The 18,685-nt window shown below is 41.8% G+C and overlaps 1 protein-coding gene across 1 annotated transcript; it reads left to right on the top strand.

Moving 5' to 3' along the window:
• Positions 1 to 3,452: 3,452 nt before the first annotated feature.
• WBP4 (WW domain binding protein 4) lies at positions 3,453 to 17,747 on the top strand (the record flags this gene model as incomplete). The annotated part of the gene is made up of 10 exons (XM_079536088.1): positions 3,453 to 3,478; positions 5,128 to 5,200; positions 6,678 to 6,740; positions 6,834 to 6,957; positions 7,735 to 7,947; positions 8,811 to 8,866; positions 11,547 to 11,613; positions 13,680 to 13,837; positions 15,022 to 15,254; positions 17,540 to 17,747. 10 exons carry the CDS (start codon positions 3,453 to 3,455, stop codon positions 17,745 to 17,747), a joined length of 1,221 nt encoding a protein of 406 aa, XP_079392214.1.
• Positions 17,748 to 18,685: the final 938 nt, after the last annotated feature.

Raw genomic sequence — 18,685 nt, 5'->3', positions numbered from 1 at the left:
GCAAAATGGCTTTCGTCTTAATCGAGTCAAGTCCAAGCAAGAATATCATATGGATTACATTTGCTCCCCTCTGCTATTTGTCACATTAGCCTGGCTTTCCTGCTTAAAAACTGTCCGAAGCAGAGTTTCAACTCATGGAGTTGAAATCTTTTGGTGGGTAGGCTGTGTGAGCCTGTCTTGCAGACTCATTGCAGTGCTCTTAATTTTAGTTGTTGCTAAAATTATACCTCAGCTGCTTCTTGACCCAGTTTATGTTGATTTTTTTTCCTCTTATCATATTCTCCCTGACGCAGCCCTTGTCTGTGTTCATCCACAGCAGCAGACTTCTGCTCTCAGCAGATATCTCTGACCTCACGTATTTACCTTCTGAAGGTTCGCTTAGGTTGTTTGCTTTAGGCTTTCTGTACATTCAGGATGGATACGAGGAAACATTTCTTCTCAGAAAAAGTGGTGAGGCACTGGCACAGGCTGCACAGAGAGGTGGTGGAGTCACCACCTGTGACTGCAGGTCACTGCAGGTGTTCAAGAACCGTGTGGATGTGGCACTGAGGGACGTGGTCAGTAGGCACGGTGGGATGGGCTGATGGTTGGACTATATTAATCTTGATGGGCTTTTCCAATTTAATGATTCTGTGACAAGGAAGAAACACACACCCGTGCCATTCAGTTTCCATCTCAGGTGCCAATTTTGGAATGGCAGTGATGGCCCTTTGGATGGTGCTGATCTCCTTCCATTGGATAGGAGAACTTATGAGGAAAGGTTGAGGGAACTGGGCTTGTTTAGTTTGGAGAAGAGAAGACTTTGGGGAGACCTCATTGCAACCTTCCAGTACTTGAAGGCAGCATATAAACAGGAGGGGAACAGGTTGCCCAAGGAGGCTGTGGATGCCCCATCCCTGGAGGCATTCAAGGCCAGGCTGGATGTGGCTCTGGGCAGCCTGCTCTGGTGGTTGGCGACCCTGCACATAGCAGGGGGTTGAAACTAGATGATCACTGTGGTCCTTTTCAACCCAGGCCATTCTATGACCATCTATGTCTATCCCCAGCTTAGGTACCTCATTACCTCACTTTTCAGACAACTGCTGTTAGACAAGGTGATTTCCATGGATGCTCTGAGCATGCAGAGGTCTCGCTGCTCTGATATTCCTGTGCATCCTTGTATACTGTTACAGCTCTTCATGGTGTTGCCTTTCAAGTAAGCATAGGAAACAACCTGGCAAAGCAGATACATGCAAATGAGCTTCAGCACCAGTACAGAGTTGAGTCGAGCAGCTCATACAGATTCTGCTTAGGTTGCCTTGCAGGCACATGACCTGTGTGTTTAGTGGGGGTGATTACAGTAGTAAAATGAGGTTAGGTTGTAAATTGGAATTTACTGAGGGGTTGCCAGAAGGCAGTTGACTTGAAGGCCGGAAGGGCTGTAGCCTTCACAGAACCAGCCTGTGTCATGCAGATTAAATTCCCACCCATTACCATGTATATGAGTGTATTCTGTGGCATAGCAGAAGGCCACCAAGAAAAATGCGTCAGGGATGGCATTTTCTGAAATCCTTATTTTTAAACAGCTTTTTAAAAGCGTGTGTTTTTGATAAAAGTTAAGGAGATGTATCAAAGAAGAGCTTTAGGGAGTAGGATTAGTGCCCCAGGAATGAATGGAATTGCTGTGAGAGTTCTTGAGAGTACAGGTTGTGAGGGCTACTGCACTGGGCCTTAATTCACATTATAAGAAGGCACTTTACTGTTTTGGTGTGGTTCTGTGATCATTTTAATGTTGCATTTTTAGAGCTAGCCAATATACAGAAAGATTGGCTGGGGTATTTGAATTAGACCTAGCTCTTCTGGGATGGCTTCCCGTGTGGAATGCCTGCTGTGAAATATGTAGTCATTTTTTCTTTGTCTTCTACTTTGTTCCATTACACAACTATTACTTTGCCTTAGAAGTATTCCCCAATATTTAGAAGTGTTCCTCAGCAGAATGTATTGGTATTTCTGAATACCGTGTTCTGTCGAATGATTGCTTACAGCTGCAATAGCCAGTTTGAATTTATTTCTTTGCATAGTCAAGAGCTGGGATCTGCATCTTGCTCCCTTCACACTCCTGTATTTAAGATGATGCGTTTATAGGGTGTTCTGTGCTCAGCCTGTACAAAGCTAGAATATATTATCAGCGTGCAAAATCTTCAGTATTTGTAGACATGAAAACCAAAGATGACTGCTGAGTGAGTGTGTGTGTGGTGTTTTTCCTCCCAAAGGCTTAGAATTTGGGCAGATACAGCCCTGATAAGAACTCCTTGCACCCCGCCAGATTTCAAGCCTGGTTTTCTACAGCAAAGCCATTTATAGCAAATACTGCCAGATTTTGTTTGTATTGCCAAATTTTCTCGTGTTCAGAACCACCTGAAATATTTCTTATGTCTCCCCACTCTCTTGCTTGTTGTAGGAACCAAAACCTCCAGCACAGCCTCAAAACAAAGTTTGGCAAAATTTCTGAACTGAACCTAGCTTATTTGTTAAGGTTTCTTAAAGTTTCCTAAAGAAAACCAATTGCTGTTTTTGTGAAAACATTGCTGGGAGAAGAACCATGTATTGATGTGGAGCTTCGACTTGAGAGCTCAGGGCTTTGCACTCCAACACTGCTGGAGTTCCTCCTCAGGTTGCTGCCTGTACTTTGTCAGCAGAGCCTGTTCCCATGGGTTCTCCCAAACACAGCACCTGGTACCTGGGGTCCCAGCAGCACCTGTCAAACCTCTCTGGGAAGTGAGATTCCCAGTTATACTTGCTCGTGTCCTGTGATCAACATAACCTAAGTGTTTGCATTCCCCTTTGTCTGCTAACGTCTCAGCCCTGAAAACATGACTTTTCATGCATTCAACTGAATGCATTCTCAACAGTCCTTTCACTTGAGTGAAATGAAGAGAGGTGGCTGCAATTGTGACTGTGAGTCCGGTACCTCTCCGGCTCTCAGCAGGCTGTACCTGTTCTAAAGCTGAAGACTAGAATCAACCTTAGAAACATAGAATATCCCAAGGTGGAAGGAACCCGTGAGACGTGGATCATTGGTTCAACTCCTGGCTCCACACAGGACCACCCAAAAATCAGACCCCATGTCTGAGAGCACTGTCCAAAAACTGCTTGAACTCTGGCAACTTGGAGCCGTGCCCACAGCCCTGGGCAGGCTGCTCCATGCCCACTGCCAGGTGCAGACCCTGTCCCAAACCCCCACCCACCCTTCCCCTGACGCAGCTCCATGCCGTTCCATGGCGCTGTCACACAGAGCAGAGCTCAGCGCTGCCCTTCCACTCCCTGTGAGGAGCTGCAGCCGCCATCAGGCCTCCCCTCAGCTCCTCTGCTCTGGGCTGTGCAAACCCAGAGATTCCAGCTGCTTCTTATGCATCACCCCCTCCTGACCCTTCCCCATCTTTGGACATTCTCAAATAGTTTTATGTCCTTTGATGCTGTGGTTCACGCAGTACCGGAGGTGAGGCCACGCAGCACAGAGCTCAAGTATAGAAGACTTTTGTACCACTTTAACTGCATCTATTCACATGTCTGCATTTGATTAAAGAAAAGTAATCACATACTTAAACATTCTCATCATGCTTTATTAACTTTCAGGCTTGTGACCAGAGCCTGTGAAGCGCTGCAGGTTCCCACTGAAATGCAGTTGCAGCTCTTGACTCCCCACTCTGGTTTCCTCAGTGCAGCGCTGTTGGTGCCTCGCAGGCTCCATTACTGAATAACACCAGCTCTTTTTTTGAGTGGTACAAACTGAAGTTGCAAATGTCAGCATTGTAAAACTCATAGCGCTCCTAAATTGTAGAACCAAAACTGTAAGTTACACAGTTAACTCTGTTAGCAGGATTTTAGGTTCCCAGGATATCAGGTCTACTGCACAGTCTTGTATTTACCATTAGTGAGCTAGCTCCAATCTTTAGCAAAAACAGCCAGAGATGGAAGACAAAAACCTGGCATTGCCAAGGCCTCCATTTTCGTGCTTAAGCCCCAGGTGTGCCCTCAGATTTTCCAGTGTGATTACTGTATGTGCAGCTGCAGTGTTTTGTGACAGGTGTGATGACTAACGGTGCTCAGGAAAGAAAGCAGTGGAAAAATGAGCTATGAAAATGCATCTTGGCAAACTCTCACATCTTGACTTTCAGTGAGTGCAGCTGCACAGTCTTAGTATTACTCACACTGGGTTCTTCTGAAGACAAAACACGAGTCCCATTAGTTTAAAGATGGAAATCCACAGATGTTCTTGCACCTCTGAAGTGTGTACTGAGGCTTTCTGCTAGAATTGGATGTAAGCCTTAGAAAGGTTGATGTGGCTTTTAGCTGGAAATTCATCTTAGATGATGTCAAAGTGTTTGGGGGCAGTTCAGGAGCTACAGGTCAAATGAGGAAAAGGGACACGAGGTATATTTCTGAGCTCTGAGCTCTTCCCCACCCAGCTGGATATCAACCAGTGTTAGACTTCCCAGGCTTCGGCCTCAGTGTGTTTTGGAACATGAATCTCAAAAGCCTTCTAATTAAATGTGCAACTGAGTAATCTCCCAGGTTTAAGGTTTACCATGCAGGGATGAGCAGATTTCTGTTTATACTGGAGGAAGCCCAGCTGCTTTCAAGCTTTTCAGAAAATTGCTTGAAAAGCTGCATCTTGCAAACGCACCATTGCTTAAAGGCTGATAAGTATTTGTAGAGTGCATCCATCATGCTTATAATTTTAAATAATGAAGAAGCAGCCTTTATCTAATCATTGGTGTTGTTTGTTTTGCTGTTAAATACTTTTACATAGTGGATCTGAAGAGTTTTCTGCATGTTTTCTCACACTTGGGCAACTTCTTATCCAAATTACACCTTCAGAAATACTCACACTGTTGTACTGAAACACCCAAAGCACTGTGCTGTTTTGTCTGGGACAGCACAGTTCAGGATCTGTTCTTGGATTCCTCCACATCGTCCAGCATTTATTTTACTGAGCTCACTGCTGGCTGTATCCAAAACAGACGTTAATCCAAACCCAGAGACAATGCCTAAGTTGAGCTTCTGAGGTTACACTCATGATGACCCGTGCCTTTGGTTATTGTTTCAGATTGCATGTCATTTATTTCTTTTTCTCCTCCTCCCCAGGGCCGATTACTGGAAGTCTCAGCCAAAAAAGTTCTGCGATTATTGCAAGTGCTGGATAGCAGACAACAGACCCGTATGATCACCTGCTGTGCTATAACACTGATTCTGAAATACCAGGGATTTCTACTACAGGCTATTAAAATCACTTTTTTTAACTGATTTATTGATGCATGAAAAGGGTTGTCTAAAACTGCCTTTCTGATACTTACTTGTGATCATCAAATCATGATTCGTGAGAGGCAGATACATGAACACGAGATGGTGTGCTGTGCTATTTGACTTGGCAGTGCAGGACAAGAACTGGCATATCTGACCCTTCTTTTTCTTCAGGTTTTGTAACTTAACATCCAGTCTGACTTGAAGCTTTGTCCATGCCCATTCTTTAGTATGCAAGTAAGAGGCAAAGCCAGGCGTACGTGCTGTTTTATATGTCAGGCCTGGTACATGCAGTGCTCAGAGCACTTCAAGGAAGTTTCTCTCATTTCACACAGCCCACAGAAATGTTACTGGGTTACAGAAAGGTGTTGCTGACTTGCAGACACCTTCTGCAGGCTATGAGACCCATTGGTTTCTCACTTCAAAAATGAGTTTTGCACTCCTGATTCAATGCCAAAGGTACTTCTGGTGCTGAACTTCATCTGGTTTACAGTTACACACCTATAATTCAGAAGCACAGATCTGAGCTGATTGGTTTAGGTTTCCATCATACTTTCAGCCAAGAGTCATGCATGATTGGGGGTCAGGTTGGGTAACCTACAAACCTGTCTTTAAATGAGATTAATCATCATCTGGATGTGCATCCTCTGCACATCTGTTTGTGCAGAGAGCTCCTGAGGTTACTAGGTCAGATTTAGGCACCTGACTTTTCTACACCTCAGTGTTCAAACCACGTGAGAGCCTCAGCTGTCACACCTGCAGAGCTTCTCAACTCCTTCCAGTTTCTGATGGCTTTTTTTCCTGGCAGCTTTGTGGCTTGCAGACTCTCTTGTTGTCCTTAATTACTCAGCTCTCCCTTCTTAGCTTTTCTGTCAGCTCTCAAATTTTTGGACCAGGAGGCCATGGGAAATTTGTTCAATTGGGAATATTGTCATTAAGGACCAGAGCTAATATTTGTAACACTAAATAAGCCACATAGTTTTGGAAGGTTTGCAGGAAAGCCAGCAAAGTGAGTAGAAAAAACCACGGGATGCTACTCAGAAGGACAGCACAGGGAGGGAATCCAGATTGTCTCTAATACCTGTGCTGAATAGTATTACTTTAAGTTATAAATCTCATAAATATTGGATATGGAAGTTTATAATTGGATCATAAATATCATTTTGGACCTTCACTGGCTTCTCAAAACTTCTGTGTTAAATGTCTCAAAATGTTCCTGAACTGATTATGAGCAAATGCTTTCTAGCTATAGACTTTGCTGTAAATGTTTTCAAAGCACGTTGCATTTAAACATGTCTGACAAAGTTTAGTCTATCTGCAATGTAAGCAACTTTTATAAATGTATTTACTAATTTTTCCTGTTTTCCTTGGGTTTTTTTTCTTGCTTTCTTAAGAGCATAGACTTTCATGAGAGAGGAAAGAATCATAAGGAAAATGTGGCCAAAAGAATTAGCGAGGTAATTCAAACACCTTCTTTTCACAGATACATGTATTTCATCACTTTCATTACCAGCTGTGTTGAAATTTGTTCTTATTGTGTTTTCTTTTAGATTAGGAAGAAAAGCATGGAAAAAGCAAAAGAAGAAGAAAACATGTCAAAGGAATTTGCAGCAATGGAGGAGGCTGCAATGAAAGCATATCAAGAGGATTTGAAAAGGCTTGGAATTAAGCCAGGTAGCTCATATAGTTGCCAAAGGATTAAAGGCAGAATTGAAAGAATATTGAATAGAAACGCTTTTTTTCTTAAATTAGGATTTAGCAATATGAGAGTAGGCCTCCAGAACTGTGTTTGCTTATTAAAAAAAAGAAAAAGCCTGCATATTGCCAGTAGCAGAAGTTGCTGTACAGAATGTTTTTAGCTAAGGTGTCCTTGAGTGCGTGGAACAATCTGATTTGGGGTAGAACACTTAGAGCAACAGCAAAGAATGTAGATACTGTAGTTGGTACTCTGAGTGAGAGGTGCAGCTTCCCTTAGTTGATTTCATGTTTCACTTGTGCCAGTTGGAGGCAGGTTTGTATCAAATAGGAAAGCTTGGACTCCCAGTGGTACCAGGTAAGGATTAGAATCACTTTCTCATCTTGCAGTTCAGTGAGTACCTTTGTTCAGCCCATGTGAGAACGTAATCACTTTTCAAAAGTTGCACTGTAAAGCTTCTGTAGAGGCTGTCTGTTTTGAACTCCTGCAGTTTATTTTGCTTCAGTCAGAGCTCTTTGGTCCTTCTGGCCCTTCTCTTCTGTTGCTACTCGTCTTTGGATACTTGGGCCTTGTAACAGTGTAGTGTTGCTAAAATGAAAGGTTCTTTGAATGTAGTCTTTTCAGTTTGGCTACAATGAGTGTAATACTGATGGGTAGCACAAAGTTTCTTATTTGTACTTGCTGTTAGTAAATGTCAAATGTTTAAACTCAGATTACGGCTCTTTCTTTTAAAACTAAGTATCATCTCCTTTAAGATGATGTAGGTCCCAGTTCCACACAGAATAAAACACAGAGTAACGCAGCGGAAGGCAAAGGGAAGAAAGAAAAGAAAGAGAAAAAGGAAAAGAAGGAGAAGAAAAAAAAGGCACGTGAGGGCAACTCAGAGTCACCAAAAACTGAACCAAAGGAATGGGTGCAAGGACTTTCTCCTGAAGGCTACACTTACTACTACAATACAAAAACAGGAGGTAAAAAACAGCGAGGAGCAAAAGCAGATAAACTTGTTGCATACAAATGAGTGAAGACCACCTGCATTTGCCCTACTGCCACCTCAATACTAAGCTGATTATTAAAATCTGAACGATTAGATGCAGTTTTGATATTTTATATTCAAGACTTAGGCATCAGAGCATCAGACTGTGTTTGCATTTTGTTAATAAGATAGTAATGAGATAATGCAGTAGTCTCACTGTTTCTGGAAATTTTTAGACTCTCAAAGACTAAAGGATGCAAAACATAATTATTCCTTTTCTAAATATCTTACCAGGAAATTAATTGGGCAATTACCTCAGCATCAGTTTTGCCCAAATAAATAAAGGCAGTTATATATTGTTGCCTGATTATTTCTTTGCCTGACAACATCAGTTGAGGAGCAATGTGTTGTGGTCTACTTTAGAGTATAAAAGCAATCCCTTTTGTGTGTGTGCGTGTGATTAATGAGAACACCTCAAACTGTTTCCTATCAATTTAGAAATGACTTTGATGTTTACCTCAGTCTTTCTTTCTATAAGGTAACTTCCAGAAGGTAAAAAATTTCTTGTGGCCTATACTGGCTTTTTTTGTTTGTTTTTTTAACCAAATTGCCCACATCTGTGTATCAACCAGTATTTCACAGGGTCTGATTAATCCTGGTAAAGTCAACTGTAATTAAGACGCTTTGCTTTATTGTTCATACTGTAGTTTGATAAAGGATAATGTATAAAATCTATTCTGCACTTTGTGTGTGTGCACATACCAGTGTCATATAACTCTTAGATCTGTTTCCTTTCTGAACATCGTGGATCGTGAGCAGAACTGAATGATGGATGAAATGTGTTTTTGTTTTTTTAAGAATCGCAGTGGGAGAAACCAAAAGGATTCCAAGACAGCTCTAAAAATTCACACACGGTAATGGAACGCCGTTATTCATGTTTTCCTTTGTCTTTGCAGGCACTTACCAGAAATGAGCTGAACAATTGCTCACTTTTCATAAACGTGGCAAAACGTAACATCGTTTGAATGCATAGGATCATTTCTGACATATGTGATGAAACTTTCTTCTACAAACATATGATTTGGCTGATTATCAGGGGAAGAGAAGTGATAGTGGTTTTTACAGAATATGCTGCTTTAAGTCCTTAGCCCATAAAACTGAAAGCTTTCTGTAAACGGAATGGATTCTCTTCAGCTTCTTGTACCTCTCTTTTTACAGTAGGATAGATAGAATAGAAGCATTGAAGAGACTTCAGGTCTGAACTGCAGCTCATGAGTTTCTTTTGCACTGCAGTGATGTAGAAATCTTAACACTTTTTGACTACTGCTCAGTGAGAAATTGCTGCTCTTTATGTGTATGAAGGAGCACATTTGTCTTCTTGTGTTCTAGTTCTTAATGACCCCAAAGCACGGCTTAGAAAACATTGAGATTGTGGTGTTTAGTAGTTACAGAAATATGAATTCCTTTTTTTGTGCTTGCTTTAGGATACAGTTATGTGATAATTGGTCTTTTTTCGTAAGTTTCTTAGAGCCATGGAACCTATGTAGAAGCAACTTTTTATCATTCTACTGTCTTCCTTATTTAAAAGACAAGCAGACTTGCTAAATAGTCCAAAACCAGAAAGTTGATTATCAGTGGACTCTCTCCTGATATTGGAAGAGAGGTTTTCACCCAGAGGGTGGTGATGCACTAGAACGGGTTGCCCAAGGAGGCTGTGGATGCCCCATTCCTGGAGGCATTCAAGGCCAGGCTGGATGTGGCTCTGGGCAGCCTGGTCTGCTGGTTGGTTACCCTGCACATAGCAGGGGGTTGAAACCAGATGATCATTGTGGTCCTTTTCAACCCAGGCCATTCTGTGATTCTGTGGTTTATCACTGCAGGAGCCTAGTGCTTCCCAACATTAAAAACACTATTTTTACAACACTCCTATGGAGCTGTGTGAAGTTTTCCATGTTTCTAATATAGGTGTCACAGGTACAGTGTGATTTAAAGGCAGTATTGTTTGCTAATAATATTGGATATTCTGTTGGAGAGCAAAAAAATCTGGCCTTGTCAGAGTGCTTAACTTTCTGTAACCATGTGTTATATCTCAGAAAGTAGCCTTTGCTGGGCACTGGAGTACTTACAAAGAAGAAAATATTTATAGTTGTTTATATTTTTAGGCAACTGCATCAATTTATGTCCATGAATTCCCTTGTCTTTATTCCATCTCTTGTTAAAAGAGAATTTACTTCAGAAATGCAGACTTTTTTCAGGCAGTGTTTATTCCCAGGAGGCTGCACGCTTCCTGTTCCCAACTCATGCTGCTCTGGCTTTCTGATTCCTTTCCCCCACAATTTTGCGCAACTTGCGAAGCAGTGCTTTATCTTTTCTGTCAAGTCATGGCTTTGCCATGTTTTTAAGCCAGCCTTACTGTAGCCTTCCACTGAGAGAGGTCCTGTGAGTGATCTTGTGCGGTCCCTGCTGTGTATTTGTCCTGACAGTGAACTCATTCGGGGAGTGAGGACATCAGAGTTCCAGTCAGTGCTTCACAGGCTTGTTTCTGTGAGTCAGCCTTCGGGGCAGACAGAGAAATGCTACTTCAGAAAGCCCAAATGGAGGAGAGAAGGAGCTTCTTGGCAACGATTTGAAGTTAGCTCGTTTCAGCTCTATCATGGATACACACCCTCGCCCTCCGATATCTCTCCTAAGCCACATGGCTGTGTTTTGCCATTCCTCCCTCACCCTGACCTGTGACTTTGTGGTATCTTTAGTTGGCTCAGCTACTGCTAAAAGCAAGCATTTAATTGCTCCTTTATTTAGTCTGAGCTAAAGAAATTGGGAACGTTCCAGATCTCTAGCAAGGGCTCACATTTCCCACAAATTGAAGGGCATGCTTGCAGTATGCTGTGCAAGTGAGATTCACAAATTCTTCCTTCTTTTACAGCAGGTTAGCTCTCCCCTCAGGCTTCACAAGAGGTGCTCAGAACTGAGCAGTATTTAGGTGCATCAAGGGCTACCAGTTAGAGTGGTGTCATGCTTGACAGCATGTATGCAGAAGGATGCTTAGTGTGCCCAATGTCAAATACGTGCTGGAAACCTCAAAGAGACAAGCTCTAAGATGCTCAGAATCTAAATAACAAAAATAATGTATGATGAAGCTGCGTAGAAATCCTACCCAGTAAAAGGAAACAAGTCATATTGGTGTTCAAGGAGCAATGAAAGTTGTATGTCTTACTGCCATTCGTGAAATCAAGTTCTTATGGAAGATGTTAAGCCACACGAAATGTGTGTTCCTCTGTTCTGCAAAGCATCTTTATTTTCATTACTTAGCCACAAAGTCATACCAGCAGCAACTTTTGTCACATTTCACGTGCATTTAGTAATCAGTGGGAAAAATCAGTGCTTTGTTGAAATTGCTGCTTTTCCAAATCACACAGATCCGTTGGGATGCATTCCTGCAAAGTTTAATTATTCAGTTATTTTTGTGAAGGTGTATTTCTTCAACAACAAAAAAAAAAGGAGTAAAGTTTTCTAAGCGATGCTTTTGTCGATCCTTAGAAGTCTTTTTTTTTTCTTTTTCTGTTTTGATTGACTCCTTTATCTTTTTCTCAGGGAGCAGTGTGGGTAGAAGGTGTCAGTGAAGATGGTCATACCTATTATTACAACACACAGACGGGAGGTAAGGCGAGCTGGGTTTCCAGTTAATCTCTGTTTCAGAAGTGAGAGTTTTCAGGGCAACGTTTTACTTTGCAAATAGCTGTTTTAAGGCCATTATTATGTTTCACATTTTTAAAGCTGTTACTCAGTCGAAATATACTTGCTGCTTAACTTTGTGTTGGCTTTGTACCTTGTCCTGTCACATTGTGTGCATTTGTGCTTCGTAGTTCACTGTTGTTTTTTTTTACCTTCAACTTACAGCTTTAAAATATGGCTGCCTCATTTCTACACACATGTATTGAAGTTTTAGCTTGGAAAACTAGAAGGGATAGGATTTTATTTTGACAGGTATGTAGGACAGAATTAGAACCTCGTGATCCTTCTCTTTCCTTAGGAGGAAGTTTTTCACACAGAGCGTGGTGACGCACTGGAACAGGTTGCCCAAGGAGGCTGTGGATGCCCCGTCCCTGGAGGCATTCAAGGCCAGGCTGGATGTGGCTCTGGGCAGCCTGGTCTGCTGGTTGGTGACCCTGCACACAGCAGGGGGGTTGAAACTGGATGATCATTGTGGTCCTTTTCAACCCAGGCCATTCTGTGATTCTATGATCCTTTCCTGTCATTGACAAAGGACTGATATGAGAGACCAGAATCAGAGCCTCCACTTCTCCCCATTTTTCCCTGCATAGGGAACTTTGTGGTAACCCCCAGAACAGGCACCTACTTTCTAAATCTGTTTGAATCATATAAGGTCAGTAGTGCCTCCCTGGAGGGCAAGAGGCCACCTATGAGTTTTCCTTCTGATGTTGGGTATGAAGCAGAATTCCTAATGATGCCAAGAATAGGGAAAAAAAACCACAGTTTTTCAGCATGCCAACCTCTTTTTTCAAATGGTTTGTGGTTTGCTTTTCTGAAAGGAAGGTGAGTTGCTGGTTATTTCTAAACATTGCCTTCTGAGTTCAGGTGTACTTTCATGCTCTTGGATGTAAGCCCTTCAGGCACACATCACATTTCTGAAGAATGTCATCGTATTAGGTAAAATTTTGACTTGAAAACTGCTTGTCTGTTCTGTCAGCACTAATCCTATCCTCTAAGGAAAGACTGATTTTTAACCAAGGAGAATATCTGTAATGTCTCATCTCAGGCATGTAACTCAGCAGCCCAGCACCTCTAGGCTGAGCTCCTGTGATATGCTCCAGGAGGCTGCATCTTGATCCGTTGGCTTGAAGGGACATCTAAGAAAGTGAACTTTCTCAGTTATTGGTGTAAAACAAGATGACAGAAATACCCTTAGGAGACTTTTTTGTTAGTCAGAAGCTACTCATCGTCAGTTTCTTACACCTTTCCTTCTCAGGATATGCCCAGGAACATGCCTGTTAAGTGCTGTTTTCAGCTGGTGATTTCTTTGGAAACAGATAAAATAATTGGAAAGCTAGCAGTTCTGTTGCATTTGGGAGCTTATATAAGATTATATATAGCAAATTATTATTACTTTTACCTTATTGTTACTAAAAACAGCTTTATGACCACTGAGTCCACTTTTATTTGATTATTTGCTGGAATTCTTCTGATCAAGGAATGCTAAAATGAGGTCATGTTCTACAGATTCTTTTGTGTCTTTTCAGAGTCACGTTTTCATTTGCTTGCTTGACAGCAGTTTTATTAAAGGCATAATCTTACTGAGACAAGATGCAGAGGGGAAGGATTTGTCCATCCCGAAAGCTAGGAGACTCACAGTTAGCGTTCCATCCCTCATCTTTTCTTTGTCATCAGTGGGTAACCCAAATGAAATAGGCACCTCTCAAGGTGGTCTGTCCTCTCTTAGGGCCAGAGTCTTGCAGGCCACGATTTGCTACATGTGATATTTTTCTCAAGCACTGATTGCAGTGATCTTTATCGTCAATGAAGTCAGCTGTTAGGACAGTATCTTTGCTGGGAGCAATGAACTGAGGAAAGGCAGAAGCCTTGTGCCAAATTATTTGCTGTATATCTTGCATAAAGTAACATTGCTTCTGAAAGCTGATGCCATCAAAGCAAAAATAGACAGAATTAGATACGTACATAATGTGATTATTCAAATATCTTGGACAGTGTCCACATGGGAGAAACCTGATGGTTTTGTTTCATCTTCAAATGAGAAAAGTCAGCGTGGCAAGCATTCTGAAGAAGCAGATTCCAGAGCTTCTGAATCAGACTCCGAACAGGAAGACAGTGAAAGTGAAGGACAAAGTCCGGGAACAAATTTAAAGGTAAATTCTCTCTTTAGATTTGTTTGATGTGTAATATTCATTTTCCAGCATAAGATGACTTTATATGCTATACTCGCTGTGATGAAGTTAAACATCGTGGCTGAAAACAGAAGCTCATGCTTTTCTGAATAATGAAATGAGCATTTAATTGTTTGGAATGTCAGTGGCACCGTTCCAGAATGCAGAGCAGGAGGTTGGTATCCTCCAGCCAATCTCAAGAAGAATTCTACAAGAAGTGTGATGTGCTCAGAGAGAGAAAGCTGTCATCTCTCTGAAACAATCCAAGAAACGATGTGGATTTCAGTGTTGGGCTGACTTCCAACCTCCATCGGTAAAGATGACTATAAAGAGGCTTTGAGGGAAAAGAAAGCTGGTTGTAATATCTGTTTTAATTCAGAAAAAAACATTATTTTGACAGGTATATATTTTTAATCAGTCATATTTTTCTCATCAGATTGAAAACTGCAGATAAAGAGCATGATTATGGCTTTGGTTGGGTCAGATGGTTTTCTGAAACTGGTAGTTCAAAACAAATGAAGATGATTTAATTGTAAAATGTATTAATAGGTGTTAATTCCAAAATACATGTTTACATATCACCATGCATCACTATAAAGCAGTACCACGCGTTAGCTATGATGTGTGTATGTGCACACGCTGAAAGTTGCGTGCGATTTTCTTGCCACTTGATTTTAACACACCAGATTTAGTTTTAAAGTAAGTTGGTGTTGCCTACTCCTTGTTAATTTCAGCCACGACAGACAGGATTTTGCAGCTTTTTTGTGATATCTAAGGTTTTTTTCAACAGTGTATGGGATGAAAACTCAAGCAGAAAAATGCAAAGAAATCAAGTTCATTACAGAGAGAGTGGAGAGGTGCTGGCACAGGCTGCCCACAGAGGTTGTGGATGCCCCATCCCTGGAGGTATTCAAGGCCAGGTTGGATGGGGCTCTGGGCAGCCTGGTCTGGTATGAAATGGGGAGGTTGGTGGCCCTGCATGTGGCAGGGGGGTTGGAGATTCATGATCCTTGAGGTCCCTTCCAACCCTGGCCATTCTGTGAAATCGTTAGAAATTACTCTTGGTTGAAAATGATGAATGGCGGATAATAAATAAAAGATAAAATAAAGCTACATTATGTTTTTATTGAGGCTCTTTTGTTTACGGTGGTTTTTTTCCTCTTTAGAAGAAAGGAGAAAATGATGAAGAATCAGAGAAAGAGAAATCTCCCAAAGCTAAGAAGTTAAGCTCTCACGGGAAATGGCGGGAAGTTAAATGGCAGGAAGTTCAATGGCAGGAAGAAGCCGTCGATAAAGAGAAGATTGCATTGGCTTCCAAACAAGCCTCCAGTGATGAGTCTAAGACTGACTCCTATGGAAAATGGAAAGCAATTAAAAATGAAGAAGAAGAAGAACCTGAGTAAGTATCTTTTTACCATAGTAATTTTCATAAGGTTTTGTTTCCGGAATCTTTTCAAGAGCTGAAGCTTTTCCTTCTGACTTCTGGCAGAATGAGCACAGCAGCGATTTGGAACGTAACCCAGGTACAATTCTTTTCCTAGAACCATAGAATCACAGAGTTGGAAAGGACCTACAGGATCTTCTAATACCACCATCCTTCCATTACCATTACTACCACTTAGTACTAAACCACGTCTCACAGCTCCTCATCAGACACCTCTTGAACACTGCCAGGGACGGTGGCTCCACCACCTCTCTGGGCAGCCATTCCAGTGTCAATCCAATGCTTGGTGATTTCTTTAAGTAATAGATCTCCATAGAGGACAGCAGTGGCATTTCGTTTTCAGTGTAGAAGTCCTCCACAAGCGCAAAGTAAAGTGAAGTGATGTAGAGGATAATTGTCATCCATCATTTTTCTCAGAGGATAAGTAGCAACAATTTAAATGCAGTTACACTGAGTTTATGTTTCTTATCATCGTCTCCTTCCAACAGTCTGGTTCAGCTCTTGTGACTGTTTTTTTTTCCAGCTGCTTCCAGCCTTGGGACCACATAGGCAGTTTTCTCAGGAGCTTCTAGAGGCTTCTATGCTAGATTCTGTTTCTGTCTGGTGAACAATGAGTTGGTCAGGCTAAATCTGCCTGGAGTTCCAGAGCTGTCTCGATCTTCTAGGACCAGCAACAACCTGATCTTGATCATCCTTCGTTAGTATTGCTTTGAGTTCCTTCCCTGTGGAGTCACTACTTGCTGACATGATTGCCAGGATGTTGGCTGAGTTGCTTATACAGGCAGTGAATTACTGCTTAATTCCAGGTGCTCTGCTGGCTCTAATTGTTCACTTGAAGGACACAACCCTTTATAACAGCAGGTTTTTTGTTTTACTTTCACCCAGCACTGTATTAGAGTCACAGAATCATAGAATCACTCAGGTTGGAAAAGACTTTAAAGATCATCAAGTCCAACCATAACCTAACCATACTACCCTAACTAACAACTCTCTGCTAAATCACATCCCTGAGCAAAAGAAGATTTTAGAAAATGTCTATTAGAAGATTTCTGTTTGAGCTGTTATCTTTCTTGCTCCCTAATTTCCCAGTAAAGTTAAGCAAGCAAGCAAGAAAGGCAAAATCCACTGAAACTCTTTTCTGCTGTCATTATGGATAAGTGCTTGATACTCTCAAACACTTTCTGTAATAATTTAAGTCAGGAGATGAAGGACAAAACATGTAATCTGCTAAAGCCAATGCATTAAATCTGGATGGTGTCTCTCAGGCCCAGCTGATTCACAGCAGATGTTTTCATGACATGCATCTGACCAGGGATTTTTGCTTGTTTGTGGTTTTTTGCTCTGTTGTTGTATTGCATGGTGGCTGAGGTTGCTCAGTTTCTTTTTAAGAGTGCTGTCTTTTATGGTCAGTTTTGGGAGAAGGACACCAATCTTTCCCTTCATACTCACCCCATTCTGCAGCATTTTAGCTCTAAATTATTCAGCAGATGCAGTTTTGTCACTGTTTGATACTGCGGCAGTCACACTTTTCATGACTTGAAGTCATTCCCATGGCTCTGGTTCGTGTGCTTGAGCTGATCTCTGAAACACAGAACCCAAAACTGGGCAGTATAGGAGCTGACACCAGACAAACACACAGCAGTGCTGAAAGATCTGTGTCCTGTAAGAGTGCCTCTCTGCAGCAGTGCTGTGCTGCTGTCACTGTGGTAGACCTGCGAGCTGAGCCATTGTTTGCCAACCATTCAGCTGTTCCCCATTCTATGTTCGTGCCTCAGGTTATCCCTGCACAGCTCAGCTTTTGCCATTGACCCTCTAAAACTGATGGGTGGTTTTTAGACGACGTCTTTGATTTCCAGCTGTGATCCTGTCCTCTGAATCTGCTCCCAGCTTTAGCATTTTGGCATTGAACTGCTGTTAGTTACTCACTGGCCACTGTCGTTCAGTGCTGTTCACTTTACACACATGCAAGCCTGCTGTCTTTCACAGGAGCATTTGCGTGGTGAGTACTTGGGGCATGCTATAAGCACTGCAAAACAGAGGTCTTTTTTTGTGTGCCAGCTCACACAGAAGAAAGAGAGAACATTTTTCTTGATCCCTGTAATGATGATCATCTTGGCTAGAAGGCTTTGCCTCTGGCTCAAAGCTGCTTTGATCATTAAATATAGATGTAACTGTCTGTAGCACACCATGTTTCTTCTCCACGTAGATTAACCCTCTTGTGTTTCCCTCTCTCCTCACAGCGAAAAAGTGGACCTGGAGCTTCCCAGTACAGAGAGTGACAGCGTGCCGCCTCCGGTGCTGGATGTTCCAGAAGATGCCACAGTGATATTTAAGGAGAAGACAGTGACCTCCCTTGGAGACCTGACAGAAGGGGTGCCGACGTTTAAGAAGAGGAAATTTGAAAATGGAAAATCCAGAAACTTAAGGCAAAGACTGGACGATCAGTAACACTTCAACCTTTTAGATACTGCTGAAGCTGGAGAGAATCAGAAGTTTAATATTTTAAACAGGCTTTTATAAAGAAAATGTTGGGTAGAAATTAAGGATTTATAGGTATTGAAACAGACGTGAGTTGTAATATTTTTTTATTTTGATGTGACTGCTTTTGGAATGGAAGTTTGTGTTATATTGATTATGCAATATTGTAAATAGACGTATTTTTTTATTTTAACCACGCCATCTACTCTCAGTTTGCTCCACGTGTGCTGTTTTAGATACATTGTGTTGGGTTTTTTTACTCCTTTTCTAAGTACAGGACAATGTAGTAGTGCTTAATCTGGGGAAAATAATGCAGACCTTTTATTTTTACACAGGAACTGGCTCAATGGCGTGGTCTAGAGAGTAAAATCATCCCTCAGCATTATTTATCTGGAACCACCTCTGTTGCAGTAAATTTTTCTATGCTTTCATCCTGGTGTATTTTGCTTTGTTGTCTCTACTTGAATTTTCTTTTTACACATCAAATTTTCTTTCTTTTTAGCCTCGTTTCCTTTTTGTCTCTCTATTAAAAAATTGCTGGATATTGTCACGAAGAAATATTCAAAAGATTTATCCCTGCTGCAGCGTACAGCAACCTTTTTGAGGCTGATGGTTTTCCTCTTTTGCAAGAGCAATGAGCTGAGCAGTTACAGACAGTGTTAGCTACGATGAGAGGGGCTAAGCATATCGAAGCTTCATTAATCTGAGTGCTGTAAGAGAGGAAAACAAAAGATCGACACGTGGGGCTGATGGCTGAAATGTCCCAGCTGGCTGCTCAGGTTTGTAGCAGTTGATTACCTTAAGGAGACTGAGTTTGATTTCATAGGTCTTCACTAGCATCATCAAGATTCGTTGGCTGCGTGAGAAGACACCACTGCATCCTGCTTCTCTGGGTACCAAACTGTGAC

The sequence above is a fragment of the Tetrao urogallus genome (assembly GCF_951394365.1).
Source record: "Tetrao urogallus genome assembly, chromosome: 1".
NCBI lineage: Eukaryota > Metazoa > Chordata > Aves > Galliformes > Phasianidae > Tetrao > Tetrao urogallus.
The sequence above is the reverse complement of the archived record's forward strand: the minus strand, read 5'-3'. Positions and strand labels throughout refer to the sequence as shown.